Here is a 25,740-nt window from a genome sequence, read left to right on the forward strand (position 1 = left end):
ATCAATAATATTAAAATAAATATTAAAGTTGATTCACTAGAGGGAAAATAAATTAGTAAATCTCTAGAGGGCCATTTGGCAGTATTTATATGAAATTCTGTAAAACTGATATGGTTTTTGACAAGCAACACAACTCGTGGGAATTCATCTTGTGGAAAGAATCCCGCTTCAAGCGCCATCTATAAGAGGAAATTTCCAAAGACCGCAATGTCCAACTATGGGGGACTTGTTAAATAAAACAGCTGTTTACTCAATGGACTACCATGCAGCCATTAAAAAATATGTCTTTATTGACCCCAAAGTGTTACTGAAATATTACACGGGGGAAAGTCAGGTAACTTTGAAAAATGCATTTATGATCCAACTTAGGCACCGTGTATTTGTGTACACACACACCTACACACATGTGCACGGCAAAGGGAGTAAACCAAGACACTCCAAGGTGACGACAGAGGTCACCTGGGTAGCTGAGACTAGGACTGAATTTCTAAACTTTTTTTACCTTTCATTTTCTTAGATTGCTATAATAAAATATATTGCTTAGGTAATAAGAAAAAACAAGTAAGATGATTTCTTAAACTGAACAGAAAATTCCAAAGCGAATTTGGCAGGGCTGACGCGGCAGCGCAGGCGGGACCAGGCGGCGTCGCTGGACGAGCACCCACTGCCCGGCAGGTGCTCGTGGCCCGGCCCAGAGCAGCACCTCCGGCCACCGAGCTAACTCCTCCCAGCTTGAGCAGTGGGTACACTCAGAGGGAAGTAGAAAAAGTGATATTTTGAGAATACTTCCCATGTTACTTGAAGAATTTAAAAGCAAGGATATTTAAATAGGACTTAATTATATGCTCACGTACTTTAAGTAAAAAAACAAGTACTACATAGTTCCTAGTGGGGACAGGGAACACCAAACAAGTGTCTTGAACCCAGACAGGAACCACATAAATAACAGAAAGGTCACAAGACAGTCAGCAATTTTTCCACTGAATTAATCTCATTCCAGGGTATAATTTCAGGATTCCACTGCAATATTTACTGCATAAAAAGATAAAGTAAAAACTACTCAGTAAGAAAAACATGATGTAAATCACATCAAAACATACTACATAAACCCCGAAGGATTTTCTATGTATATCGCCCTGTGAATTAGACTATCCGAAGTCTTTCATTCTCCAATTCTTTCAGACCACGAGGCCAGCGCCACTGTGAAACGTCACTGATGGCACTTGCGCAGTGCGGCCTCACACGGTGTATCTTTTCTCTCCCTCGTGCTTAGCCTTGTGGTACTTGAGGTAATCGTTGTACAGCTCCTTAAACACGTCCCGCACTCCCGGCTGCAGCGAGGCCCGCAGGAACCTGACGTCCGGCTCGATGCAGAGATCCAGGACCAGGTAGACGCCCTCCTGCAGCAGGCTCCGCACAGCCGGGTACAGGGTCACCTGGAAGAGAGGGACAGCTCCGTGAGGGCCCAGCGAGGGCAGAGGTCCAGCCGCATCTCCTGCCGGCACAGCCGGGAAAAACTGACAAGTAATTTCCACTTCCATCTCCGAGTTGAGAAAAAACAGACGTTTACTTTTAAAATATAATTTTGTACCTAACTCAGATAATTGAATATATATTTTTTTAAGTTTATATTTTGAAATAGAAGCCAACTCAAGCAAACACAACCTGGAATACAACTCCACAAAATCACAAGGGTGGCTTTGCTATCTGGTAAATGATGCCCACATATTTGCCAGGGGCATTAAAAAACTGGGCTCTTTAAATTCAAAACTCTTACAGTAGCATCATCTGTCCATGTGTCAAATTCCTCCACACTGTCAGTCACCTGGGAGCTATGCTAACTGTGGGACAAAGATGAGACTGCAACCCCATCTCACCCCAGAACAAGCAGGCGGGCTCTGACACTACCAAAACAGCTCATCCACCGGCCTCATTAGTAATTGGGTCACATCATGTCACCCATGAGCAGAAATGATTAATGACTATCACTGATGGATACTTTTCTCATTTCTGTCAACAGCAGTACAATATGCCCTCCCTTCCTAACTGCCTGGGAATGGCTGAATTGGTCCTTGTGCCTAAGGCCGCACTTCTTCCCCGAAGTACATGGTAAGCTGAGATCTGACACCGGCGGCAGGGGCAGCAGGAGCGGCAGGCCAGCTCCCACCTGCCTACACCTGACGCTCGGCCCAACCTTCCAGAGCAGAGACTCAGGCGAGCATCTAACCAAAAAGGTTAGAGGAGCAGGCTCCCCTGGCATTTATTCAAGTTGCAGCCGGACTTGGGCTGAACAGAGTTGGAAGACCCCAGGAGTTGAAAGCAAAAAGCAGTGGTAATGAAGAATGCTGGGGACGGATGAGGGTGATGGTCGCACAACATTACGAATGTATTTAACACCACTGAGGAGCACACTTAAGCGCAGCAGTGGTAAGGTTCCAGCTGCCGGGCCTAGGGTTCGCTGATGCCTTGTCACTTCCCTGATGGCCTGAAAGAGTCAACACCTCTCTGCAAACACAGTTTCTAATGAGGACACACTTAATTAACTAGGAGAACTCTGGTTCACAAAGGCATCCAGTGGGAAGTGAGTTCCTAAATAGGCCATTTGTTTCTGTCGCTATTCTTCAAAGTTATGGTCCTTTTCATGTGACAGTTCAAAAATGTTTGACAGGTGATCATCTTCAATTTTACCGCCTTAGAGATGATGGGCACACTCAAGGACTGAAGGTAAAAGGCCTTGCCTGTAACTTCACGGCAAGGCAATGGGGAGGGAAAGAAAAGACAAAACAAAATGAACAAATAAAACCACAAAGTCATCCTGGATCTTGCTCGTAGGGTGAGGGCTTTGTAAGTGGACTGCTTGTTCAATCATTTAATCATCACTTAATAAACAAATAATTCTACTTCCAGAGGCATAGAAAGAAGCTCAGTGACTTCCCCAGGTACAGCGAGTACCTGGCATCACTGGGATCCAAACCTGTGCAGCCTAAGTCCAGAGCGCATGCTCTCAACTATGACTTCACACGGTATCTCAGCAGTGAAAACGCAGCCAAACAGCCTCGAGCGAAGAGCTCTAGGGGGCAGTAAGGAAGGCCAGGAGCATTAAGACGACACAACCACTTCACATCGGATATTTTATTTATAAAACAAGGAAAAAAGTTGATTTCTACAACACTAAGATCACACTGGCCAATGAATGAAAATATCCCCAAGGAGCTTAAAAGGACTTCAGACAGAATGAGCAGTACAAACTATTTACTCTGAACTATCAACATACAGATGGTCCCCAACTTAAGATGGTTCAACTTAAGATTGTGGACTTTAAAATGGACACATCAACAGCGTAAGGTGAGGAGCACCTTGACTTAACAATGGCTTGATTCACAATTTTTTGACTTATGATAGATTTATCCAGGTATTAAATGCATTTTTGACTTATTATTTTCAACTCACTATGGGCTTATTAGGACGTAGCCCCTAAATCAAGGAGCATCTGTAAAAGGACAGTTGTAAATTTGGTCTGGGGGTAAAAGAGATAAGTCACCATAATTTCCCTGTGTGTTTCCACTGGGACTCGTTACTGCCGGGAGGAAGCAAGACAAGTGGCCTGTGGAACCTGGCACTGTCCTACCAGGTCACCTGCCCTGACTACCAGCAGGTCCTACCACCAACACCCCACGTGGCAGAAATAAGAGGGAAATGCAAAGGAGATCATTTAGCTGCACTGGCTATCTAGCATTTAATTAAACTTAAGCCTGCTGGTCTAGAAAGATTTATGGCTCTCTCAGAAGCCTCTAAGGCATATGGAATATTTTCTTCATTACTAAATTTAAAAACAAATGAAAGATAAAACCATAGACTGCATTGCCAGTGGATTCTGGGATGCCATGGCCTTAGATAACTCCCAAGGCCTTTGACTTTCAAGATTAAAAATAAAACTATAACTGATAAGCATAAATTAGACACAAATAATGAGACCAGACTCTTCATAATGTAAATCTCAGAATAATCATTAGTAACTTAAGGGTTCAAATTACTGCTTCCCTTCTTGGCCCTTAGCAAAGTGATAGTACTGTGTTTCATTTTATTCTTCACTAAAACAGAAAATAATGCCAGCTTTTCTTTCATCAAAAGCTTACATATTAATGACTTGAGTGCTTGGGAAACAACGATTCTACAGAAACACTAAACAATTGCAGGGAAGCCACATTACAAACCTATATCATGATTGGAAGGGATCTTCTCACGCTGTGAGGCTCTCACCAGACGAGGACCCGGGCCCTGGGCTGACATGGCCAGGCTGCCCCGACTCCCTCACCCGCCACGGTGACCAAGGCCAGTGAGGTAGAGAATTATTTAGCAGTTATAGACTTACCTGAAACAGGAGTAGGGAGGGAAGCTGACATAGCTCCAGGAAGCCCATTCAGCCTAACCCCCCTTGAGAAATGCTGAGATCTTTACCCTAACAAGTTTACCAGTGATTTTACTATTGTTCTTCTAAGATTTACAAAGTGTGTGGGGGGGTATTTTATAGAGATACAGAAAACAATATAAATGTATATCTACACATACACAAATAGACAGATACCCACACTGTACTTTTCTTAAGCCTATTACAGTCAATTTAAACAAAGTAAGATTTATACAACCTAGATTTATAATGTAGTCCTGGAGTAAACTTACCATGGGCCACACAGGGTCTGATGGAATTTTAAAATTTGCACATCAACATTCCATAGATAACTATTGAATAATGTATTATCCAGAACATTCAGTCAAAAAAAAAATCAGACTAATTTGGACAAACGTGTTTTTCCTTAATTTATCTGAACAAATCTACCTGTGTCTCCACCTTGCCAGCTACTGTGTCTGAGAGCAGCTGAGTCACGTGACTGACAGAACCCCCAAGAGTACAGATCCGTGAACTCCTGCTGCTGAGGGGACCCCAGGGCCCCAGGGACCAGAAGCCCTTTTTCTAGTCTCCATTAAGCCTGGTCCTATAAGAGCTCCTGTTCCTGGATCTGGGTAACATTTCATCTCGCTGTTCTATTACTCAAGAGACTAATGAACACAGGTCCCAAGGTTTGTGCTAGAGCGAGAGAGAACAAGCATCGAGCACCTCCCATGTACGAGGCACTGCTGAGCCCTCTGCGTGTCACTTCATTCAGTCCTCACGATAACCTCGTAGGGATGCTGCGAAACGCCTTAAAATGCGCAGCCCCCCACAGCAGGGAACTCAGAGCCAATCGCTGCTTGCCATTGTGGTTGAGGAACTCTGCTTAGGGACTATAAACAAAAGCACCTGGTGAGAGACATATAACCCGATTTTACCTTCTGTACCTCCGACACGTACTGGGCCACCATAAACGGGGAAAACACAGTGAACTCTTCGGCTCGGGTGGCGATGTGGCTGTACATCCTTTCAACCAGGCGCGCACACTCGAGGACCACGGGCAGGTCATCCGCGCTTCCTACGGGGACAAAAGCATGTCCCAGCCCATTAGTTCAAAAACAGTGCCTTCTCATTTTTATAATTTTAATATACATGGAAATGATCTCAGATGTTACATTTTTTCCAGACTCTATAATTGGCTTATTTTGCAGATAAAATAAGGAAAAACAGATATATCTAAATATTTATCTATATAACAAAGGAAAGAACACTTAAAATTCTCACGAGTCTTTGGTTTTTTTAAGGGTCTAACTAGAATAGAAATCGAGATTTTTAGGATGAAATTTAGGATCGCTATTGTATTTTAAAAGGAGATGGATTTCTATAAGACATAAAACAAAAAAAATTTGGAAAATTATCTTAAAGGAAAAATGGTTTATTGACATCATATGATTTAAAAGATGCCCTAATTATGTCTTTGCCTCCTTAAGTTTCAGAAATTTTGTATGTACCTTTTATAGGCATATAGATATGACTCAATTGGCATTATTAGATCTCCTCCTGTCTTCCTAGATTTATTTCTGACTCCTAGTTCTTCCCACCATATGGTGCCAGGACCATCCAGGCCCTCTTGACAAACTCCTCCCGGGAATTCTAATTGCCTGTGTGTCCCCACAGCTTGAGTAAGAGCCAATGGGGAAGTTCCACACATGCCAGAGTGCCTTCCCTGTTTTCCTACAGCACAATGGCAAGCCCATTTTTATAAACTTGTACATTAGAAAATGCACATGAATCCACAGTGACAAAAAGCATATCTCTGGATCCGCAGGGCTAGGGCCAGAGTGGGGAATGGACTGCAAAGGCGCAAGAAGAAGATTTGGAGATGCTGGAAATGTTCTTCTATATTTTGATTGTGGTGTTGGCCTCACACCCACGCTTAACTGTCAAAACTCATTAAGTTGTATACTTTAAACAGATGCAGTTTGTTATACATACATTATATACACATAAATAAAGCAGATTTTTGGAATGTACAATATCGTTTCTTAAGACCTTGAATAAGTGTGCAAAGATCTTTTATGGATGCTATTTTGTTAGATCAGTATAATTTCATGACATTATGTACACTGTTAACATTCATGGGGCATTGCAACAGGCAATATACTTCGGTGATATGCTTTACTATCTAATACAGACTATTTCTTCTCTTTTTAGACTGCTCAACATGCACATGCTGTTTACAACACAAATAACTGGCACCTGTTATTTCAGCCACAGATTTAACGTATGCTCATTAAAAATGGCACATTAGATACCAATAAGAAGAGAGTAAGTCAGGTACGGTGGCTCGTGCCTGTAATCCTAGCACGCTGGGAGGCTGAGGCAAAGCAGGAGGACTGCTTGAGGTCAGGAATTCGAGATTGGCCTGAGCAAGAGTGAGGCCCTGTTTCTACTAAAAATAGAAAAAATTAGCCGGGCATGGTGGCACATGCCTATAGTCCCAGCTACTCAGGAGGCTGAGGCAGGAGGATTGCTTGAGCCCAGGAGTTCGAGGTTGCAGTCAGCTATGATGACGCCACTGCCCTCTAGCCCAGGCGACAGAGTGAGACTCTTATCTCAAAAAAAAAAAAAAAAAAAAAGAGAGAGAATGAAATAGTTAAAATTCTACTTGGTTAAGCCATGAACAGATCTGAGAACAGGTCTCGGCAGATCAGAGGTGACTGAGCCATGCTAAGAGGGACGTGGCCGAGAGCTGCAGGTGTGGCACACACTCCCCTGCCTCCTCAGAATGCATGACAAAGGACGCGACCGTGGCAGTGTGGCCGGGCTGCACTCCACCACTGCTCAGCAAGGCCCAGGCTGGGGCCTTCCGTTCAGGCAGAAATCTCTGCCCGAGTGCGGTTTCTTCCTCGCTGAGCTCAGCCATGATCTGAGAGGCGACACAGAGCTGCAGGCAGCCACCACTGACCAGTTGGGGCTAGCAGGGGAGATGTAACTTGTTTGCAGATGCTGCTCCAAAATAGAGTCACAATGTCAAGCAGACATGGGCTCTGCACCAGTCAGGGGAGGAAGTGGAATACCTAACTATGCCACTGACTGATCCCAACAGCAGGCAGAGCAATTTGAGAACTACAGCCCAGTGTTAACTCTGCCCTTTCTCTTTTCTCAAAAGCTGACTGCTTAAGAGGCTACTGCTAAAACCTGCCAGTCTGAACCACACTGGCAGAAGAGAAGTTGAGCACCACTCAGATACTTCTAGTCGGTCCACAACTACTGTACATGGTCTCCGATACTCTCAAAGTTGAGTTTTAACGCCCTCCTTTGTGGTCCCAGGGCAACTGATCAGACATCCTGTCCTTATGCTTAGCATATTACATGGTATGGGGCTGGTACATGGTATGCAATTTCAAGATAGTGCAATGTAAAATAGAAAGTCACATTTTATGTGCAAATTTTTTTTTAGACAGAGTCTCGCTCTGTTGCTTTGAATAGAGAGCAGTGGCGTCATCAAAGCTCACTGCAACCTCGAACTCCTGGGCTCAAGTGATCCTCCTGCCTCAGCCTCCCAAGTAGTTGGGACTACACGTGCATGCCACCACACCTGGCTAATTTTTCTATTTTTAGTAGAGATGGGGTCTTGCTCTTGCCCAGGCTGGTCTTGAACTCCTGAGCTCAAGCAATCCTCCTGCCTCGGCCTCCCAGAGTGCTAGGATTAAAGGCGTGAGCCGCTACGCTTGGCCATAATTTTTTAAATAGTGAGAAAATTTCCCCCAAATTAGTTCAGCAAGAATCAACAAAGTTCAAAGATGAAAAATGAATTGTACACATATATGTGCTACTGCCATATGGCAGTTTGTTTCACTCAACACAGCGTTGCTGAGATGAGGCTGGAAAGGCAAAGTGCAGGAGGTCGTACCTTTATAAAATGAGACAGCTCTATCCTGCCAGCTCATTTTTGTCTCTCATTGAGTTATGCACTTCTTAAGGGCAGGAATGAGGCTGCAGTCATTTTTATATCCCCTTTATATAATATATATGCTCAGTAAACATTTCTTAAATCTAGACATTTTTCCCCCAGAAAAAGAAGGAGATGCTAGATGCATCCACTATCTTAGATATGGCAAAATGTGACAGTTTGAAATTTTTTTTTTAATTATTTTGAGTATTCATTTTATGATCTGAACATTTCTCTTATTTAAACATAACTGAGTAGTTTCTAGCAACATATGTAGCCAGTGTGATACCACATGATAAATACACTTGAAACTGTGTACCCGCATTGTTACTCTGAATTACCTTTGTCTTTCTGTCGCCCTTCATGCATAACTGAAAACACCAATCTGTTAAAAGAGTTCAAGAAAGAAGGGATGGCTTTCAGCATTACCTGTAATAATAGATAAAAGAATATAAAAGTATGTAAGTGATTATTTTCAGTTTTTCTACTTTAAAGGAGCTCATACCTGCTTCCTTCTTAGCCTTGTCTATCAGGACACTCAAAACAGTGGTGGCACCCAGCTGTGGCCACCTCCTTTTCCCTGGACATGCTGCTGTCACGGCTCACCCACTTGGCGTTTGACTTTTTAACCCTTGGTTTAACCATTTGGGATAGGGATTCCACACTGTGTGAATTCCGGAATCTATGGGGCAATCCTGGTTTAGAATTTGCTGAATCTATACCTTTTACTCTAAGCTGGTGCTAATCCATTCTGGAAATGGGTAGAAATAAATAATAAAAGGAATAATACTGACCAACTTACTCAAGTAAAATTGGTATTAAAAAAAAAAAAGAGTACATAAAGCAAATTCACTTAAAATGGGGACCAAAACGTCTCAAGTAGTAGTGGTGAAAAGGTCTGCTTTGGGACTTTATCTTGAAAAATGAGATTAAAATGACAAAACATGTTGTTTTTTTTTTTTTTTGAGACAGCATCTCACTCTGTTGCCCAGGCTAGAGTGCCGTGGCGTCAGCCTAGCTCACAGCAACCTCAAACTCCTGGGCTCAAGCAATCCTCCTGCCTCAGCCTCCCGAGTAGCTGGGACTACAGGCATGCGCCACCATGCCCAGCTAAAATTTTTACATATATATATATATATATATTTTTTTTAAGTTGTCCAGCTCATTAATTTTTTTTTTTTTTTTAGTAGAGAAGGGGTCTCACTCTTGCTCAGGTTGGTCTCGAACTCCTGAGCTCAAATGATCCGCCCACCTCGGCCTCCCAGAGTGCTAGGATTACAGGCGTGAGCTACCGTGCCCAGCCAAAACATGCTTCTTTTATACTCAACTGTCCTTAGGTGGGAATCACAACCAGACACTGTCCAATAGAGCTGCCATCAGCCCACGAGACTGATATTTAAATTAATTAGAATTAAATAAAATCAAGTATTCAGTTCCCAGTCACACTGGCCATACTTCAGGCAGTCACGACACCTGTCGCCAGTGGCTGCGGGGCTGGACCCCCCCATCACTGCTAAACGTCCTCCTGGACTGTGCTGCGCTAATTCTTGGAATGAATAAACAGCAAACCAAGTGTCATGATTTTTCTCTCTGGTATAATCTGTCCAACAAAATTCTTGATAGCATAATAAATACTATATCCTTCATGTCAAATTATCTGCAGCATGTTCAGAAATGGGACATTTTTGCAAAAGTATTCCAGAGCTTCATCCAATTCCCCAAGGACCCTCTCTTAATCCTCTGCTGTCATATTGATGAAAAGCACAGGGATCTGGGGCCAGACTCTCTGGGTTCACACACTCTGGCTCCCATGCGATCTTGAACAAATGATCTAGCCTTTGTCTGGTGTGTGTGTGCCTCAGTTTCCTCATCCACAAAATGAGGATTATAATAAGCTGTCAAAAGGATTAAACAAGTTAAAACATGTAAAGAGCTTAGAAAAGCAACAGCTACTGATGGTTCTGCTGGATTTTCTGGCTGTGCTGACTTTTTGCTGTGCACATGCAGACCTACTATGCACGTGGTCAACACTGACTGCACATCAGAGTCCCCATTCAAGCCCACACGCAGTTCATGAGAGTGAGCCGCTAGGATGAGTCGCATCATTCTTTACTACAGTAACATGTCATTATCCTTGTCAATTCTACTCATTAAACGATCTAATTCCACTAAATGGTCATTTGTTAACGGTTTTGCAGGAGATTCCAGCAGCTTGCTTGCTTTTTCTTTCTCCTTCCTTCCTTTTTTACAGGCATGGAATTGCACAGATCCAGCAGCTTTCTAATGACGTTCATCAACTTTATGAAACCCTGCATCTTTTGCAAGAGCTGCAATTTTAGTTTGTAATTTGCATTGTATTTACATTGTACAGTCACATAAAAATCTAACATCAACAGAGAGATTTAATAACAGAGATGCTAACAATGTAAGTGGGACCAAAGGCAATTGTTAACTGGGGAAGGCTTTAGAGCAAGGCCCAATTTCATTAGTGTTTAGTTTGGTAGAGAATATTTTTCTTAAAAACTACATTGCCGGAGGGTCTCTATCCTTATAACATCAAAACACTTAAAAAAAAAAAAATCTGAATGTGCATGTGTATGTGATATACAGTCATGCGCTACAAAATGCCATTTTGGTCAATGACTGCATGTATGACAATGGTCCCATGAGATTATTATAACACTGTATTTTTACTGTACCTTTTCTACATGTAGATATACAGATACTTACCATTGTGTTACAGTTGCCTGTGGTATTCAGGACAGTAACCAGCTGTACAGGTCAGTAGCCAAGGCTACGCCCTATAGCCTAGGCGGATAGCAGACTGTACCATCCAGGTTGGTGTTAGTACACTCTGATGTTTGGACAATGACGAAATTGCCTAACGATGCGTTTCCCAGAACATATTCCTGTCATTAAGCAACACATGACTGTGTATCCTGAGTTCCTACTTGTCAGCCACATGTACAGTGGTGGCACCATGGAAACAATGCTGGTCAAAGATATCAACAGTCTTGAGTCTAAGCTTTAGACTCAGCTAAGGAGACATTGGTCAAATCCTTTAGCAGCGCTGAGCCTGGTTATTCATCAGTAACTGGGATTACTACCTCCTTTCACAGGCTTGCTCTGGGGGTGAGACATAGCAAATGTTCAGTAATATTAGCTGAAGTGCAATCTTTTCCATGAGACATTTATTCCCAGTCTCAGTTTAACATAAAAGGCAGTATATTCAAGAGGCTTCGCTCCCTACACCCATTTGAATTATAAACCCAACAAGAGATATAAGTGAGTGACTTATTTAAATATGTGGCCAGCAAACAATAATTTCCAGTGAGCTTCCTTAAATAGTATAGTAGCCCTTATCCAAAAGGGTTGGGACCAGAAGTTTTTAGATTTCAGATTTTGGAATATTTGCATATACATAATGAGATATCTTGGAGAGGGAACACAAGTCTAAACACAAAATTCATTTATGTTTCATATACACTTTACACACACAGCCCAAATGTAGTTTTATACAATAATTTTGTGCATGAAACAAAGCTTTGACTGTGTTTTGACTGCAACCTGTCACATGAGGTCAGGTGTGGAGTTTTCCACCTGTGGCATGTCAACGCTCAAAAAATTTTGGATTTTCTTGCCTCTGGTTGGGGTAGAGTTGAAAAAAAAAAAGTTTTGGATATTAGAGCATTTTGGATTTCAGATTAGAAACACTCAACCTGTAGTATACAGATACTATTCAAAGTGTCAGATCCAACAAAGATGAACTCACTCAAACAGCCCAGCATGAAGGTCAGGCATTTTTGTGCTTAAGAAGCCACGTGGCCCTGAAATTACTGGAACTAAAACATTTGCCTGGCACATCATTATTTGTATTATCCTGTGAGAGGAGAGTTTTACTGCTGCTTTTCTAAAGGCTTAAACTACCCCACTCACAAAGCAGCAGCTGAACGACACTCTTTCCCCCTTCTCACCTTAGGGTGGCACTGCAGGATCGAGAAGAGCACGTTGTGCATCCTGGGGAAGATGCGTCCGTACTCCGCCGGCTTCAGGTGGTCCAGAGGGACTGTGAGCAGGATGCTGAAGGCCAGGCTGACGTGGTGGGGGTTGCCGATGGCCTCCTCCCCCTGCCGCAGCAGCGCAGCCAGGACATCCAAGAAAGACTCTACCATGGGGAGGGGCACGGGCTGCTCCTGACAGGCCTCTCGGTTTTGCAACTACAGCAGCAGATGGGAGAAAAGAGAAAGGAAAAGCAAAGGTGACTGTCCAAAATAACACAAAAATACAGTAACACAAAAAAGCTTTGAGTGACTGAGAGAAGAATGTCCATGCTCCAAAATGAAGTGACACGGTCAACGGGCAGTTGGACATTATTTGTTAAATTTCTTACCAACCACCTCTAGTTAAAGATGTTCTACTGTTGTTCTAGAAACTAACGAGAACAGGCTCACATGAGGGATGGCTCGAGTCTCACCTACGTAACCTGGGAGAGTTCGCCTGCGACCCTCCCCTCCTCAGACACTGAGCTCCGAGGCCTTTCGGGTGGAGTCTCTCACACGCACCTTCCGGCCAGGTTTCCGGCCCTGCGGACTCCTTGCTACACTCTTTAGATGGACCTCACTGGACTCTAGCCTGTGATCCTAGGAGTGCAGGTCTGCATGGTGTCACCAGCACAGGGGACCACCCCATGCAGCCCACACGCCGGTCCCAGTGCTCACCACACACACTCGGTGATGGCGACACCGGCACCCACTCCCGCGGACGGTTCAGGAAAGTGACAAATCAGCAAAACTGACAGCAGGACAGAAGGTCACAGCTACTGCCAGACCCTCTGCCCTGGGAATCGCTGCTCCAAGGCAGTGCTCTCAGGCAGCGAGAGCTGAGCTGCGGCTGAGGACGGCAGCAACACAGACACTGCCCCTTTGCACCCAGGCACAAGCACACCCAGGTCAGGATCCCTGGAGGCAGAATCACTGAGACAGCGCCAGTCGGAATCAGGCTTCTGTTCCAGGGAAATAAAACGCCACGCAATTACTGGACACAAAATTTAACATTTTAAGATTATGACAATAGCCTCCTACCTGCAACGTTACTATCCATTCTCTAAAGCGTTTTCCCCTTGCTGTATCACAGGTCTCACGCACACAGATCCCTACAGATACGGGAACGCGCTGAACAGACCGCAACGTCCTGTGGGGGCAGAGAACGCCCCAGAACTCCTCCTCATCTCAGCTGACTAAACAGGCCTCCACAATGCCTGTCCCTGTCACCACGTTCCTCTTGCCGCTGCCTGTCTGATGCTCCCTAATGCTCCCAGTGTCCCCTGACACCACCCTCTCCACGGCGTCTGCTGTGGACACCAGCGTGTCCAGACAGGACACACGAACCCGGCATCTTGCAGGCAGCCACCCGTGGGGAGCGGACTCGCACACGCTGCACACAACCCGCGGAGGCAGAGCCCGCAGGGCCGCCTTCTGTCTTCACGGGAAGAGAGAGGGGATGAGGTGGAACGCGCATCTCCAGAGGGTACTCACCGTCAGTGCCGTGATTATCTGGGGACACGCAAGCCACAGCAGACTGGCTTTCTCTCCGCTGAGTGGGCAGTTCAGCAGCAGCTTGAGCAACATAACAGCTGACAAAACGGCCTGAGCCAAAAGGGAAAACTTTAGCAGCAGAGACAGCCAACTCCCTGACAGGGAGAATCCCCCTGGGGAGGACGCCTGCTCCCCAGGGCTGCGGTGACAGAGCGGGGCCTTGAGAGCTCCGGAACCGGGAACACGGGCGGGCAAGGCCCACCTGGGGTTAAGCTTGGGGTTAGCTCACTTGCTGTGAGCTAGGCTGACGCCACGGCACTCACTCTAGCCCGGGCAACAGAATGAGACTCTGTCCCAAAAAAAAAAAAAAAAGATCATGCATGTGTAATTTGAAAAAGTCACCTTTGAAGAATGCAGCCTCTTTACACTGCAGCGTAGGCCGCCCCAGGCCATGCTCCCTGAGGCAGGGTCCCCTTTGCCTATGGTCTCCATCAGTTTGAATTTCTGTTGCCTTGATGGGTTTCAGGGGTGACACTGCATCTCACATAGGTTTTCTCATCTGAGCGAACATTGTTTCTGCATCTGCCATGCAAGGGAGGAAGAAAGCTGCCCACCTGCAGATCTGCTTTCCACACGTTACTGATGTCTAGTCCTTGGAGAATACACCGCATCACCAGCCGGAAGTCCTCCGTCGTCCCGACCTCTACCATTTGGGTGAACAAGTCTCCCAAATGAGGCTCAATATCCTGCATTACCTGAATGGGAATTTCAGGATCTGTGTAGAAAAGAATCCAAGACTGTTATAATGTAACAAACAACAGACAAGTGAAATAAATGACACAGTAGCCACACGATGAAACTGCATACAGTCATGCAACTAGTAAACATCATGACGTTAGCGGCACGGTAATACCAGCAGGGCACACATTTAGTGTGTGACTCCCTCTCTCAGACACACAGCTGCACCTGTGCGCGGTGTGTGCACACACAAACACACATGATGACCATGCTTAGGAGCAGTTAAATCTGTACCACACAAGACAGGTGACTATGACTTTGTATAGTTGACTCTTGAACAACAGGTTTGAACAGCGAGGGTGCGCTTATACGTGGATTTCCTTCCACCTCCACCACCCCTGAGACAGCAGGACAATCCCTCCCCCTTCTTCCTCCTCCTCAGCCTTCTCAACATGAAGATGATGAGGATGAAGACCTTTATGATGATCCACTCCTACTTAATGAATACTAAACTTATTTCCTCAATAATATTTTCTTTTCTCGGGCTTAGTTTATTATAAAAAATACAGCATATAACACATATAACACACAAAATACGTGTCAACTGGCTACGTTATCAGTAAGGTTTTCAGTCAACAGCAGGCTATTAGAAGTTTTGGGGGAGTCAAAAGTTACATGTGGGTTTTTGACTAAGCAGGAGTGTTGACACCCTGACCCCACGTTCAAGGGTCAAGTGTATTATTTTTTTCTATTTTCCTTATATTTCTTTTATAAAATCAGTAGAGGTGCAGGAGTGCGGTGGTATTTTTAAACAGATGGGAATGTCAAAAAGATCAAGAGAACCCCAAACTTCTTGGGACTCTCCGCTGAAGTCACCCAGCTGCTTCCCAGCATCCTCAGTGTCCTCTGGCCCCTGGTTTCCTGATAAAGCCCAATGTGAGAGCATTCAGGCCCTTCAACACCTGACTCCAGCTCACCTTCCCAGCAGGAGCTCAGCCCCAGCAGATTGTTCCACATTGCCAGAGTATCTCCCTACTTCCCGTCTTTGCTTACTACTTACAGCATGGGGGCAGGAGGACCAAAAGCTTTGAAATAAAGCTCTAAGTCCGAGTCTTCCACAAGCTGTAAGACCCTGGACTCATGACCTTTCTGGGCCTCAATTCCCTCATCAGTGAAATGGGCATAACAGCACCGAGTCTTGTGGTTGGCAAATAAAAAAAGGACACAGCTCATGGCAGAGTGCACCAGACGGAAGGTTCTGCCACCTCCACCTGCCCTAGCTACCTTTTGAAGGCCACTCAAGTTTAGCCTGCATGCAGCCTCTCAACCCAGTCCTGTAGTTCTGGTTCACTTTCTAGCACCTCACCGCCTCTACTCTGTGATTTGTGTGAATGTCTCTTTAGTTAACTAGATAAGCCAAACCAACACCCCACTCAGCTCCAGAGAAGGATGCTATTCCATAGCCATAGGAAGCACTTTTAAAAGTGTTGGTCTCTGTATCTGAATTGAGGTAATCTGTTCTGGCAGAAACCATTCTCTGTAAAAGCTCACTTTTACCTCTGAGCCACCCCTGAGGACACAGGGAACTCCACCAAGGGCTGGTTCACCTGCGTGCCCGCCCTTCACACTCCTTGTCCCTGCCCAAAGCCTTGGGCCATTCCTCACTTGGCATTTCTTCCAGAACACTTCACCACTCTGGCACTTCTCTGGATAGAGTCCAACAGCTCAGGTGTGTCAGGCCTGGACACAGCAAGCTCCAAGCCCATGGGCTGCGGGCACGGTGTGGCAAGCTGACCTTGCCCCACCCTGAACTCACTGTGACCAAGGCGCTCTGTCCCTGGGGTTGGAGGTAGCAGACGTCCAGGGACATACAGTTAGGGCTTCAAGACTGCCTCAACCCACCGGGGCAGGAGGGGAAAAGGGGGACATGGTACTCTGTTTAGCAACGGGGCAGAGGGGCCAGGGTTTCAGACCACCAGCTGACCTTTCTTAGGAGGTTCCTTTAGAACACGGTGACTCATCTTAACAAAAGACTCAATTTTAGCCCCCAGTAAGAAGGCGAACACCATATCCTAAAAGAGTCGCTGACAGAATGAGACAGAACAACATAATATCAAAGCCTTTTTAGTTAATCCACAATCAAGCCAGAGACAGAGAGGTCACTGAGAGGGAGACAACAGCAGCATTCTTTGGGCCATGACACTTCAGTTCTGGCACTGGCCCAGGCAGACCAGGTGGCTGTACTTCCCAGAACCCATTTAACCCTCGCGTGTCTGAGGCTTGCCTGCGGCCCCACCCTATCCCAGCTATTCCACCGGGAATCACAGGACTCAGTGTGTGTGCCAAGGGTCAGGTGTGGCTCACCGACCCCTGACCTCACCTCAAGAGTGTCCTAAGCCCAACCCCAATGCCTTCATAACCACCAAAATGAAAAAGAAAAGACCCACGCCACTGTGGTGTGTGCTATCTTGAACCAGGGAAGAAAGCTCATCTGTTAAACCCCTTTGTGTCCTTTCAGGGGAATAAAAGTATATTTTATTTTTATACACCAAGAAAGGTAACAAATCTTAATGATCTTTCTCTATATTATTTAAATTTAGTCATTTTTAAAGGGAAACCTTACCTAGCTCTAAATGGATATCCAAAAATATTATAATCTATCCCCTGCTTATGGCAAGTATAATTAAATCAAAGTATTTTATTATTATTAAAATATAAAGTAGCAATAATTACAACACTTCAATACAATGATTATTTTAATTTTTGCATGTGTTTCTAGCCCTTGTCTACATGTATATACATTTTATATCGTTGGCTTTTATTAATAATTTTTTATTTTTTACCCAGAGTCATGCCCAAGAAGCCTTGAGCAAATGGACTTCTATGTAGTTGTAATCATGGCATATTTAACATTTTACATAGTACATTTTTTGCTTAACATAAATATTTTGTAGATATTGCAAAACAGTTTTCATAATTATCATTTTAACGGCTGCATGGTAGCCCATTAACCTTTGACCTAGGGACTGCAGAGATCAACTTTTCATGCTAAAAGACACGCACTCTCTTAGGTCTAGGCTGTGTTTGGGGTCCTGGTTAGCTGCCTGCAAGGTGACATCTGACCATACTTTGATGACATCGCAGGCGAGCCGCTGTCCAATTAGCACCCACTGCACCTGGCACTGCCCTGAGACCAGGGGGCTGAACTAAAGTAGGCACAGTCCTGCCCTCAAGGAATTATATGCAGCTCCTCAGAAATTAAGTCATTTATACTTTTTTAAAGTTGGCAGATTTTACATCTTTTTAAGGTCAATTTATGGCACCGAAAACCTGACACAGAAGAGCCTACTAAGAATGCAGTCATCTGTCGGGTTAGGACAAGTGAAAGGCTAAAAAATAAGGGAGGAGATTTCAAAACTATAAACTTATATAAAACAATCTCCAAGATAAGTGAGCAGCTGAGGTGCTCAGAGACACACCTAGGAGGCTGCCGTTTGCGTAGAAAGTGGGGACACAGTTGCAAGGGCGATCGCTTACGCGTGCCTGGAATGTAGCAGTGGATGTGACGTCGGGTGCCGGGCCAGGGAGGGGCCCTTCTCCCTGCTCCTGGGCGGTGCCTCTGACTACACCATGTGTTCACTTACTCACTGTTCCAAAAAGGGTGGAGGGAGGTGGCGACCCCTATGGTGCAGAATTAGCTCAAGGGAAATACCTTACCTGCAAGAACTTTTCTCACAGAATGAAACATGGAGGTAAACACGGAATCCTTCTTGGGATGCAGTTCTGGGGCCAGAAAGAACAGGGTTAAAAACCGCAAGGCTGCCTGAAAAGACTGATTGTGTCCCGCCAGCGCCGGCAGCTCTGACAGCGCCTGAGAGTAGACGCCCTGGTAGAGGGCAGCGCGGGAGAGCAGCGCGTCCTCTGTCACTTGGGCAATCTGGGCCCTGCCATCCCGGCAGCACGGGCTCAGGTCCGCTTCCAAGAGCGTGCTAACAGAGGAAAGGAGCGCTGGGGGAAGGCACTGGACCCGGGCGCCCGGCGGGAAGCACAGCTGCAGCACGGCCCCCGTCTGCCGCACGGCCTGCTGCAGCAGCTCAGCCAGCGCTGCTGGGGCCTCCTGGCCCGGCTTCTCCTCCTTGACGTAAGGCCCCAGCACTTGGCACAACTTGGTTAAAGACACCAGAAGGAGCTGCCTGCTCAGAGCTTTCTGACTGTCCAACTGTTTGCCGGAGGCTGCCTCAGTGCACAGTTTGCAACCAGAGAGGAATGTGGTGATTTTTCCAAAATTGAGCACCAAGCTCAGCTTCATTTGGATGAGCATCTGCATTAGCTCCTCTAAGAAGGTCCCCACCACTTGGAGGAATTCCAGCCAAGATGGGTCGTCCATCTCAATAAGGAATCTACCACTGGCTTTGAACAATGAGGTCAGTAAGATCTCAAAAATGTCACTAGCATACATGATCCTGAACACCAAGCGGGCACTTCTTCCCCTTTGCAGGTAACCAAGAAGCTGGTAGCAAGTCATCAAGAACTTGAGGGCCAGTGAGGAGGAGCAAGAATGCCCCAGTCTGGTGACAGCCAAGGACAGTAACAGAAGAAAATAATGTACATGATGGGGTGGCAAAAAGCTGTCCAGCTGTAGAGCAGAGATAACTTCTAATAGCCCCAAGATGCTTTCTAACTGTTCTCCCTCCAGCTGGAAAGGGAAGTCACTCTTGACCAGGGATAGTAAGTTCTGAGCAATTTCTTCTCTGGGTTCTACACCTTCGGGTCCAGCTTTTACAAATCTGTTTTCCCAATGAGCCACAGCTGTGTGGTCCTTTTCAAAAAGCCAGGGAAGCTGCTGACTGAGAAGACCCTGGTCACTCTGAGCACCAGAACACAGAATGTGAGAACATTTCACAGCTACGCACGTTAGGAAAGCGGAATGAAGGGACTGCATCTCTGGAAAGAGGGGGCTGTGAAGGATCGCCTCGGACATATTTTCAAGTGTGATGTATGGCTCTTCATCTACTGAGCCTTCTTGGGCTTTGCTCATTGGTAAAGTTCTCAGCAGGACACTGGCCAGGTATCTCACATCATCTGGACAAAGATAGGACATTAAAATTGTGAGATTTGACACAATTAAATGCCAGTGTGCTACCGGGTATGTGGATGCACTCACTGTCCCTACCTGGCCATCCCAGGAAGCTGTCATTCTTTGATTCAAGCTTTCTCGGCCAGAACCAATAATATAGGCAGCATCACACCTCAAAGTTTGGAGGGCTTCTTCAGATAGAAAACTGGTTTGCATTAAAGTCCTTTTCATTTTCTGCAGGTAGAGTTGTTCTAAGCAATACCTGCCAACAGAGTTGAACTGAGCTGTAAATGTCTCTATCTTCTTCCAAAGTTGTGTTTCTACACCTGGGAGCAACGAAGGGAGGTTCGAGATCTCCAGAGCAACACCCGTCAGGGCCCCAGACACAGAGTGATACTGGCTGCAGTTCATACTGCACAGGGTATCCACGTGGGCCCAGGTGTAAGAGAGCAGGAGTACAGAGTCACTGACCTTCTGCAGCCACAGCTCAACCTCTGGGCCTGGGGGGCCAAGGAGAAGGGCCAGCAGGGGCTGTACAATCTCTCCCAGCATCCTCTCCATCATGCATTGTGTCCGTCTGATGATGGGCAGGGGTGTGCCATGGTCCAGGCTCCTCATGTTGAACATGACACAGTGCAGCAGTGAGCTAAGGGACAGTGACTTCAGGGCCATGTCGACATCACTCTGCAAACAGGGCAGGACTAAAGACTGGAACTTTTCCAGCACAAGGGACCACGTGTCCAAGATCTGGCTGGGGGGCAGCTCCAGGAGGCATGCACAGAGCACTGAGGAGGGGCCTGAGGCCAGCACAGGCTGCCTCAGCGCCTCTGCAGCTGGACGACAGATCACCCCTAAAACCTCCTCAAACAACCGTGGTACTTGTCGGAGTTTGGCATACGTCTGGAAGAGAGTGTGAATAAGTGCCTCCTGGGCTTTTTTGGTTCGAAAATCTGTTACTTCTGCATCGATCCAAGCTGAAGCCAGCAGGTCATCCAGGTCTGGCTCCAAAATCAAATGATTCAGAGACATCAAAGTCTTGAGGCAGCGGAACCAGGCCGGCACCGATGCTTGTGGGTGGTTCATCAGCAGCTCAGCCACACGGCGGTAAAAGTGGAATTGAGCCTCTCCATGCCGGATCCTGTCTGCAGCGATGTTGTAGATATTGTTGCTGGCCACTGAGTTGAGCAGCTGTTCCACAACCAAAAGTTCTGTGGTCCAATCTGACGTGGACAGGGCTTTTACCTGCTCCTCTTGCAGTTGTGAAATCCTCAAGCAGCGAAACAGCCTGGGGAGAAGCTGGAAGCAGAGAAGCTGGCTTCCTTCCTTCAAATAAGAATCTAGAAAGAGCTTATAGAGCAGGGCCACCGAGTTCGCCACCACAGTGGCATGGAGGGATGGTGCACAGTAGCCAGTGCTGACCAGCTTGCTGATCACGGTGTCCATAGGAGCTAGAAGGTTCTTCATGACTCCCATCTTCACGTCCTCTTGCTGCTGGTCCAAGAGCTCCTCTTTGTAAGATGACAGCAGTTCGGGCTGAAAAACTCCACCCCGGAGCATGGCCTCAATCTGACTCCTAACATCCCGGCTCAGCGCCTGCCGCAGCTGGCCCTGACTGGCCTGTGTCCATGTGCCCCCAGAGAGTAAATGCCTCAAGACCAAGCAAGGCTGGAGCAGGTACCCGGTCACATCCCCAAAGGCACGTCTTGGGTTGACCTGCTGCTGCTGGATCAAGAGGTAATGGCCAAGAGCCAGGCGAATGACCTCAAACAACTGGGCCACCACGGCTTCTTCCGGCTGCCTACAGGCTGATGAGCAAAGCTGGCTCAGCAAGGCCACCAGCAGCTCCTGCTTGGCCGTGTAGATGACAGCAAGGGCAGGCGTTGAAAGGATGCCCTGGCAGCAGCTCAAGACAGCACAGATGTTCCTTTCGGATCCCAAAAGAGAGAACTCAGTCACTCTCTCATTTATGACCTGAACATTAGGAAAGACAGGAAACTCATTACTGACCCTAAATCCACACACACACACACACACACACACACACACACACACACACACACACACACAAAATGTTCAAAGGAATCAATATACTCAATCCTCCCCTTATCTTGGTGAGAAACAAACATCCAGAGTATCATACTTCAATGGACTTGACATTTGCTTAAACAGCGGTCCCCAACCTTTTTGGCACCAGGGACCAGTTTCATGGAAGACAATTTTTCCGTGGACGGTGGGTGGGGGCGACAGGAGGTGGAGGGCTCAGGCAGCACCGTGCAGCAGCCCACTTCCCAACAGGCCGAGGACTGGTACCGGGCTGCAGCCTGGGGGTTGGGGACCACAGACTTAACACATTAAAATAAGGCAAAGCACCTGCTTTAATTCCTTCACACATCCATCTCCTACGAATACAAATCTGGAAAGAATCAGTGCCTTTGTAAATTTGCTGTCCCTTTCTAAAAAGCTGGGCTTTATAAAGCTTAAATGCCAAAGATTATTTCCTCTTAGATCTTAAACCTACAATTCAGCTTAGACGTTACCAGGTAGGTGGACAGTGGTCCTTGAGTTATGATCCTGTGGTTCAAAATACATGTTTATAGTCAACCGTACTTTTTCGATTAAAAAAGTCAAAGCAAATGGCACTCTTAAAAAAGAAAAGCCACTGTTGCCAGTTAGTACTTATAGAGCAGATCCATTGTCTACTGCTCGCAAAATTCCAAAATTCACAAATACCAGAAATGATGAGAGCCAGACAGATTCCTAAGTTCACTCACTGGGTAAGTCATTTGCTCCCAGTCTTATAGAATCTGAGAATTGAATTTATCCTGAGTGCTAAGTTATCAGTAGTCCAGTGAGATAGCTACTATTCTTTCCATTCACATAACTGCCAGCCTTGGACCTTTAGAGTCATTATGGAAAAGCTGTAACAAAAATATCAAATCCTTAAATGCCAATGCATTCCAAATTTTTAATTACACTACTCATCAATAAAATTTTTTCCACATTTACACCCAATCAGTGCAATTTATTTCTAAATTGTATACATATTACAGTACTATTTTATGTAATTATAAAGCATACATAAAAATAAAAATTAAGTATGTTTTTTTTAAAACATAGAGACATTGTAACATTTGCTTCCTATATCCCAAAGGACGATTCAGAATAACCCACTTTGGTGACCACCAGTCTACTATTTTAAAAAGTGACACAGTCCAGAACACAATTTCAAAAACCATTAAAGCCTACAAACCATCAGGCAGCTCAACTATAATATTTCATTCTTCTCTGATTCTTCTGCTGCTTTTCTCTGCCTGCACACTCACGTGGGTGAGGCGTCGTGGTAGTTTCACAGCACAGGCTTTGCGTTCGGGCAGATACAGGTTCAAATCTCAGCTCTGCCACTTGCTAGCCATGTGACCTTAGGAAAGTTACTTAACCTCTTTGAGAACTAACACACTAAGTGCCCATTAGTAGTTCTTATTAGAACTAGCTATTCTCACGGTATTTCAACATACTCAGTTTTGACAATGAAGTTCATACTAAATTTGAGACTTCAAAATCACTATCAGTCAAAAACCTTTGAGGAAATTCCTATCCAGATTTTGGCCTTTGATCTGTCTCCAGGTAAAAGAAAGGTGAAGGGAAAAAAAGCTCAGGGTACATAATTTGCTGGCTACCTTTTCCAATTAGAAAGGTAATCAACAACCTGTTCATGAAACAGTTCTCAGCTTTTCTTGAATATTAAGTATCATCAAAGTGCTTAGCACAGCATAGAACAGAAAAATTTACATTCAATAAACATCAATTATTATAATTCTAATAATATTATTACTTTCTTCTCTTCTACCTTGACATTTCCTACAACCTCATATAATTAACCCTCAAACAAATAAGCCTCCAGCATTAACAGGAAATCAACAGAGATGCATGTAACACATATAGCACAACTAAAGAGACAGGCAATTACCTTGATGAGGGAAATCTGAAGGTTAATCGTCTTTCCATTCTTGAGGAGATTCTGCAATTTCCTGCTATGTAAAATGTTATCTATATAGATCCAAAGCCTTTCAACAATATCTTCCTTCAGTTCAAGTTTTTTCTTATAAAATGCAACCAATGACTGTCTTGCCCAATCAAGCAACACCTGAATTTGGAGGAAACAAATACTGAAAATAAATAAATTTCTTTGCCAAGAGAGAAAGATGCTAGAGTTTTGGACATTAAAGGCATAACCAAATCCAATTACCAGGAGAAGGGAAAAAAAAAACAAAAAAACTCTCCTTTAAAACTTACCTTTGGTAATATTATATAACATAAATGTTTTGGTATCTTAAAATGTTTATTATAAAGAACAAAAAAGACAAAACAATTACTTTTATCTTCATCTAGGGCACATAAAAAGTTTCAGGTGAAACTCAAACACGTCTTATCTCCTTTTCTGAAGTTCTATAGACATACCTGATTTTATTGCACTTTGTAAATAATTGTGTTTTTCACAAATTGAAGGTCTGCGGCAACCCTGCATTGAGCAAATCTATCGGCACCATTTTTCCAACAGTACGTGCTCCCTTTGTGTTTCTGTATCACATTTTGGTAATTCCAACATATTTCCAACTTTTTCATCATTATTATATCTGTTATGGTGGTTTGTGATCAGTGATCTTTGATGTTATTATAATTGTTTTGGGGTGCCACAAACTCTGTCCTTATGAGACAGCAAACGTAACTGATAAATGTTATGTGTGTTCTGACTGCTGCACCATTGGGTTATAGTCAACTGTCTCCATCTCTCTCCCCATCTTCTGGCCTCCCTATTCCCTGAGATACAATACTATTGAAATTAGGCCAATTAATAACCCTACAAGTGGCCTCTAAGTTTACAAGTCAAAGGAAGAGTCACATATCTCTCACTTTAAATTAAAAGCCAAAGATGATTAAGCTTACTAAGGCATGTTAAAAAGTGAGACAGGCATGCTGAGATAGGCTGAGAGCTAGGCCTCTTGAACCAAACAGACAAGTTCTGAATGCAAAGGCAAAGTTCTTGAAGGAAATTAAAAGTGCTATTCCAGTGAACACATGAATGATAAGAAAGAGAAAGAGCCTTATTGCTGAAATGGAGAAAGTTTTAGCGGTCTAGATAGATGATCAAACCAGCCACAACATTCTGTAAAGTCAAAGCCTAATCCAGAGCAAGGCCCTAATTCTCTTTAATTCTCTGAAGGCTGAGAGGGTAACAAAGCTACAGAAAAATATTGGAAGCTAGCAGACGTTGGTGCATGAGGTTTAAGGTATAACATCAAAGTGCAAGGTGAAGCAGCAAGTGCTGATGTAGAAGCTACAACAAGTTATCCAGAAGATCTAGTAAGATCATTAATGAAGGTAGCAACACTCAACAATACATTTTCAACATAGATGAAACAGATTTATACTCCAAGGAGATGCCATCTAGGACTTTCATAGCTAGAGAGGAGAAGTCAATGCCTGGTTTCAAAGCTTCAAAGGACAGGCTGACCCTCTTGTTAGGAGTTAACAAAGCTGGTGACTTTAAGTTGGAGCCAATGCTCATTTACCATTCTGAAAATTCTAGAGATTTTCCTAGGGATTTTTAAAATGATGCTAAATCTACTCTGGCTGTTCTCCATAAATGGAACAACAAAGACTGGATGATAGCACATCTGTTTACAATATGGTTTACTGAATATTTTAAGCCCACTGTTGAGACCTACTGCTCAGGAAAAAAAGATTCCTTTCAAAAATCTTACTGCTCATTGACAATGCACCTAGTCACCCAAGAGCTCTGATGGAGATGTACAAGGAGATGAAAGTTGTTTTCACGCCTGCTAACACAACATCCATTTCGCAGCCCATGGACCAAGAAGTAATTTTGACTTTCAAGTCTTATTACTTTAGAAATACATTTGTAAGGCTATAGCTGCCATAGATAGTGATTCCTGTGATGGATCTGGGCAAAGGTCAACTGAAAATCTTCTGGAAAGAATTCACCATTGTAGATGCCATTAGGAACATTTGTGATGAAGCACAGGAA

The 25,740-nt window shown here is 44.7% G+C and overlaps 1 protein-coding gene across 4 annotated transcripts in view; it reads right to left on the reverse strand.

The window, feature by feature from the left end:
* Positions 1-266: 266 nt before the first annotated feature.
* Positions 267-25,740, reverse strand: part of URB2 (URB2 ribosome biogenesis homolog) — a 30,028-nt gene continuing 4,554 nt past the window's right edge. For 2 of the 4 annotated variants that reach the window (XM_045536960.1, XM_045536961.1), the window contains exons 3-10: positions 23,662-23,838; positions 18,335-21,665; positions 14,494-14,654; positions 13,880-13,990; positions 12,320-12,562; positions 8,687-8,774; positions 5,329-5,468; positions 267-1,436 (exon numbers count right to left, since the gene is read on the reverse strand). In XM_045536960.1, coding sequence (XP_045392916.1) covers positions 1,239-1,436; positions 5,329-5,468; positions 8,687-8,774; positions 12,320-12,562; positions 13,880-13,990; positions 14,494-14,654; positions 18,335-21,665; positions 23,662-23,838 — 4,449 coding nt within the window. In that variant the 3' untranslated portion in view covers positions 267-1,238. Of the gene's footprint in view, positions 1,437-5,328; positions 5,469-8,686; positions 8,775-12,319; positions 12,563-13,426; positions 13,991-14,493; positions 14,655-18,334; positions 21,666-23,661; positions 23,839-25,740 lie in introns of those variants that run through there. The other 2 variants (XM_045536962.1, XR_006731280.1) reach the window with 2 other exon arrangements.

The sequence above is a fragment of the Lemur catta genome, chromosome 25 (genome assembly GCF_020740605.2).
Source record: "Lemur catta isolate mLemCat1 chromosome 25, mLemCat1.pri, whole genome shotgun sequence".
Taxonomy (NCBI): Eukaryota; Metazoa; Chordata; class Mammalia; order Primates; family Lemuridae; genus Lemur; species Lemur catta.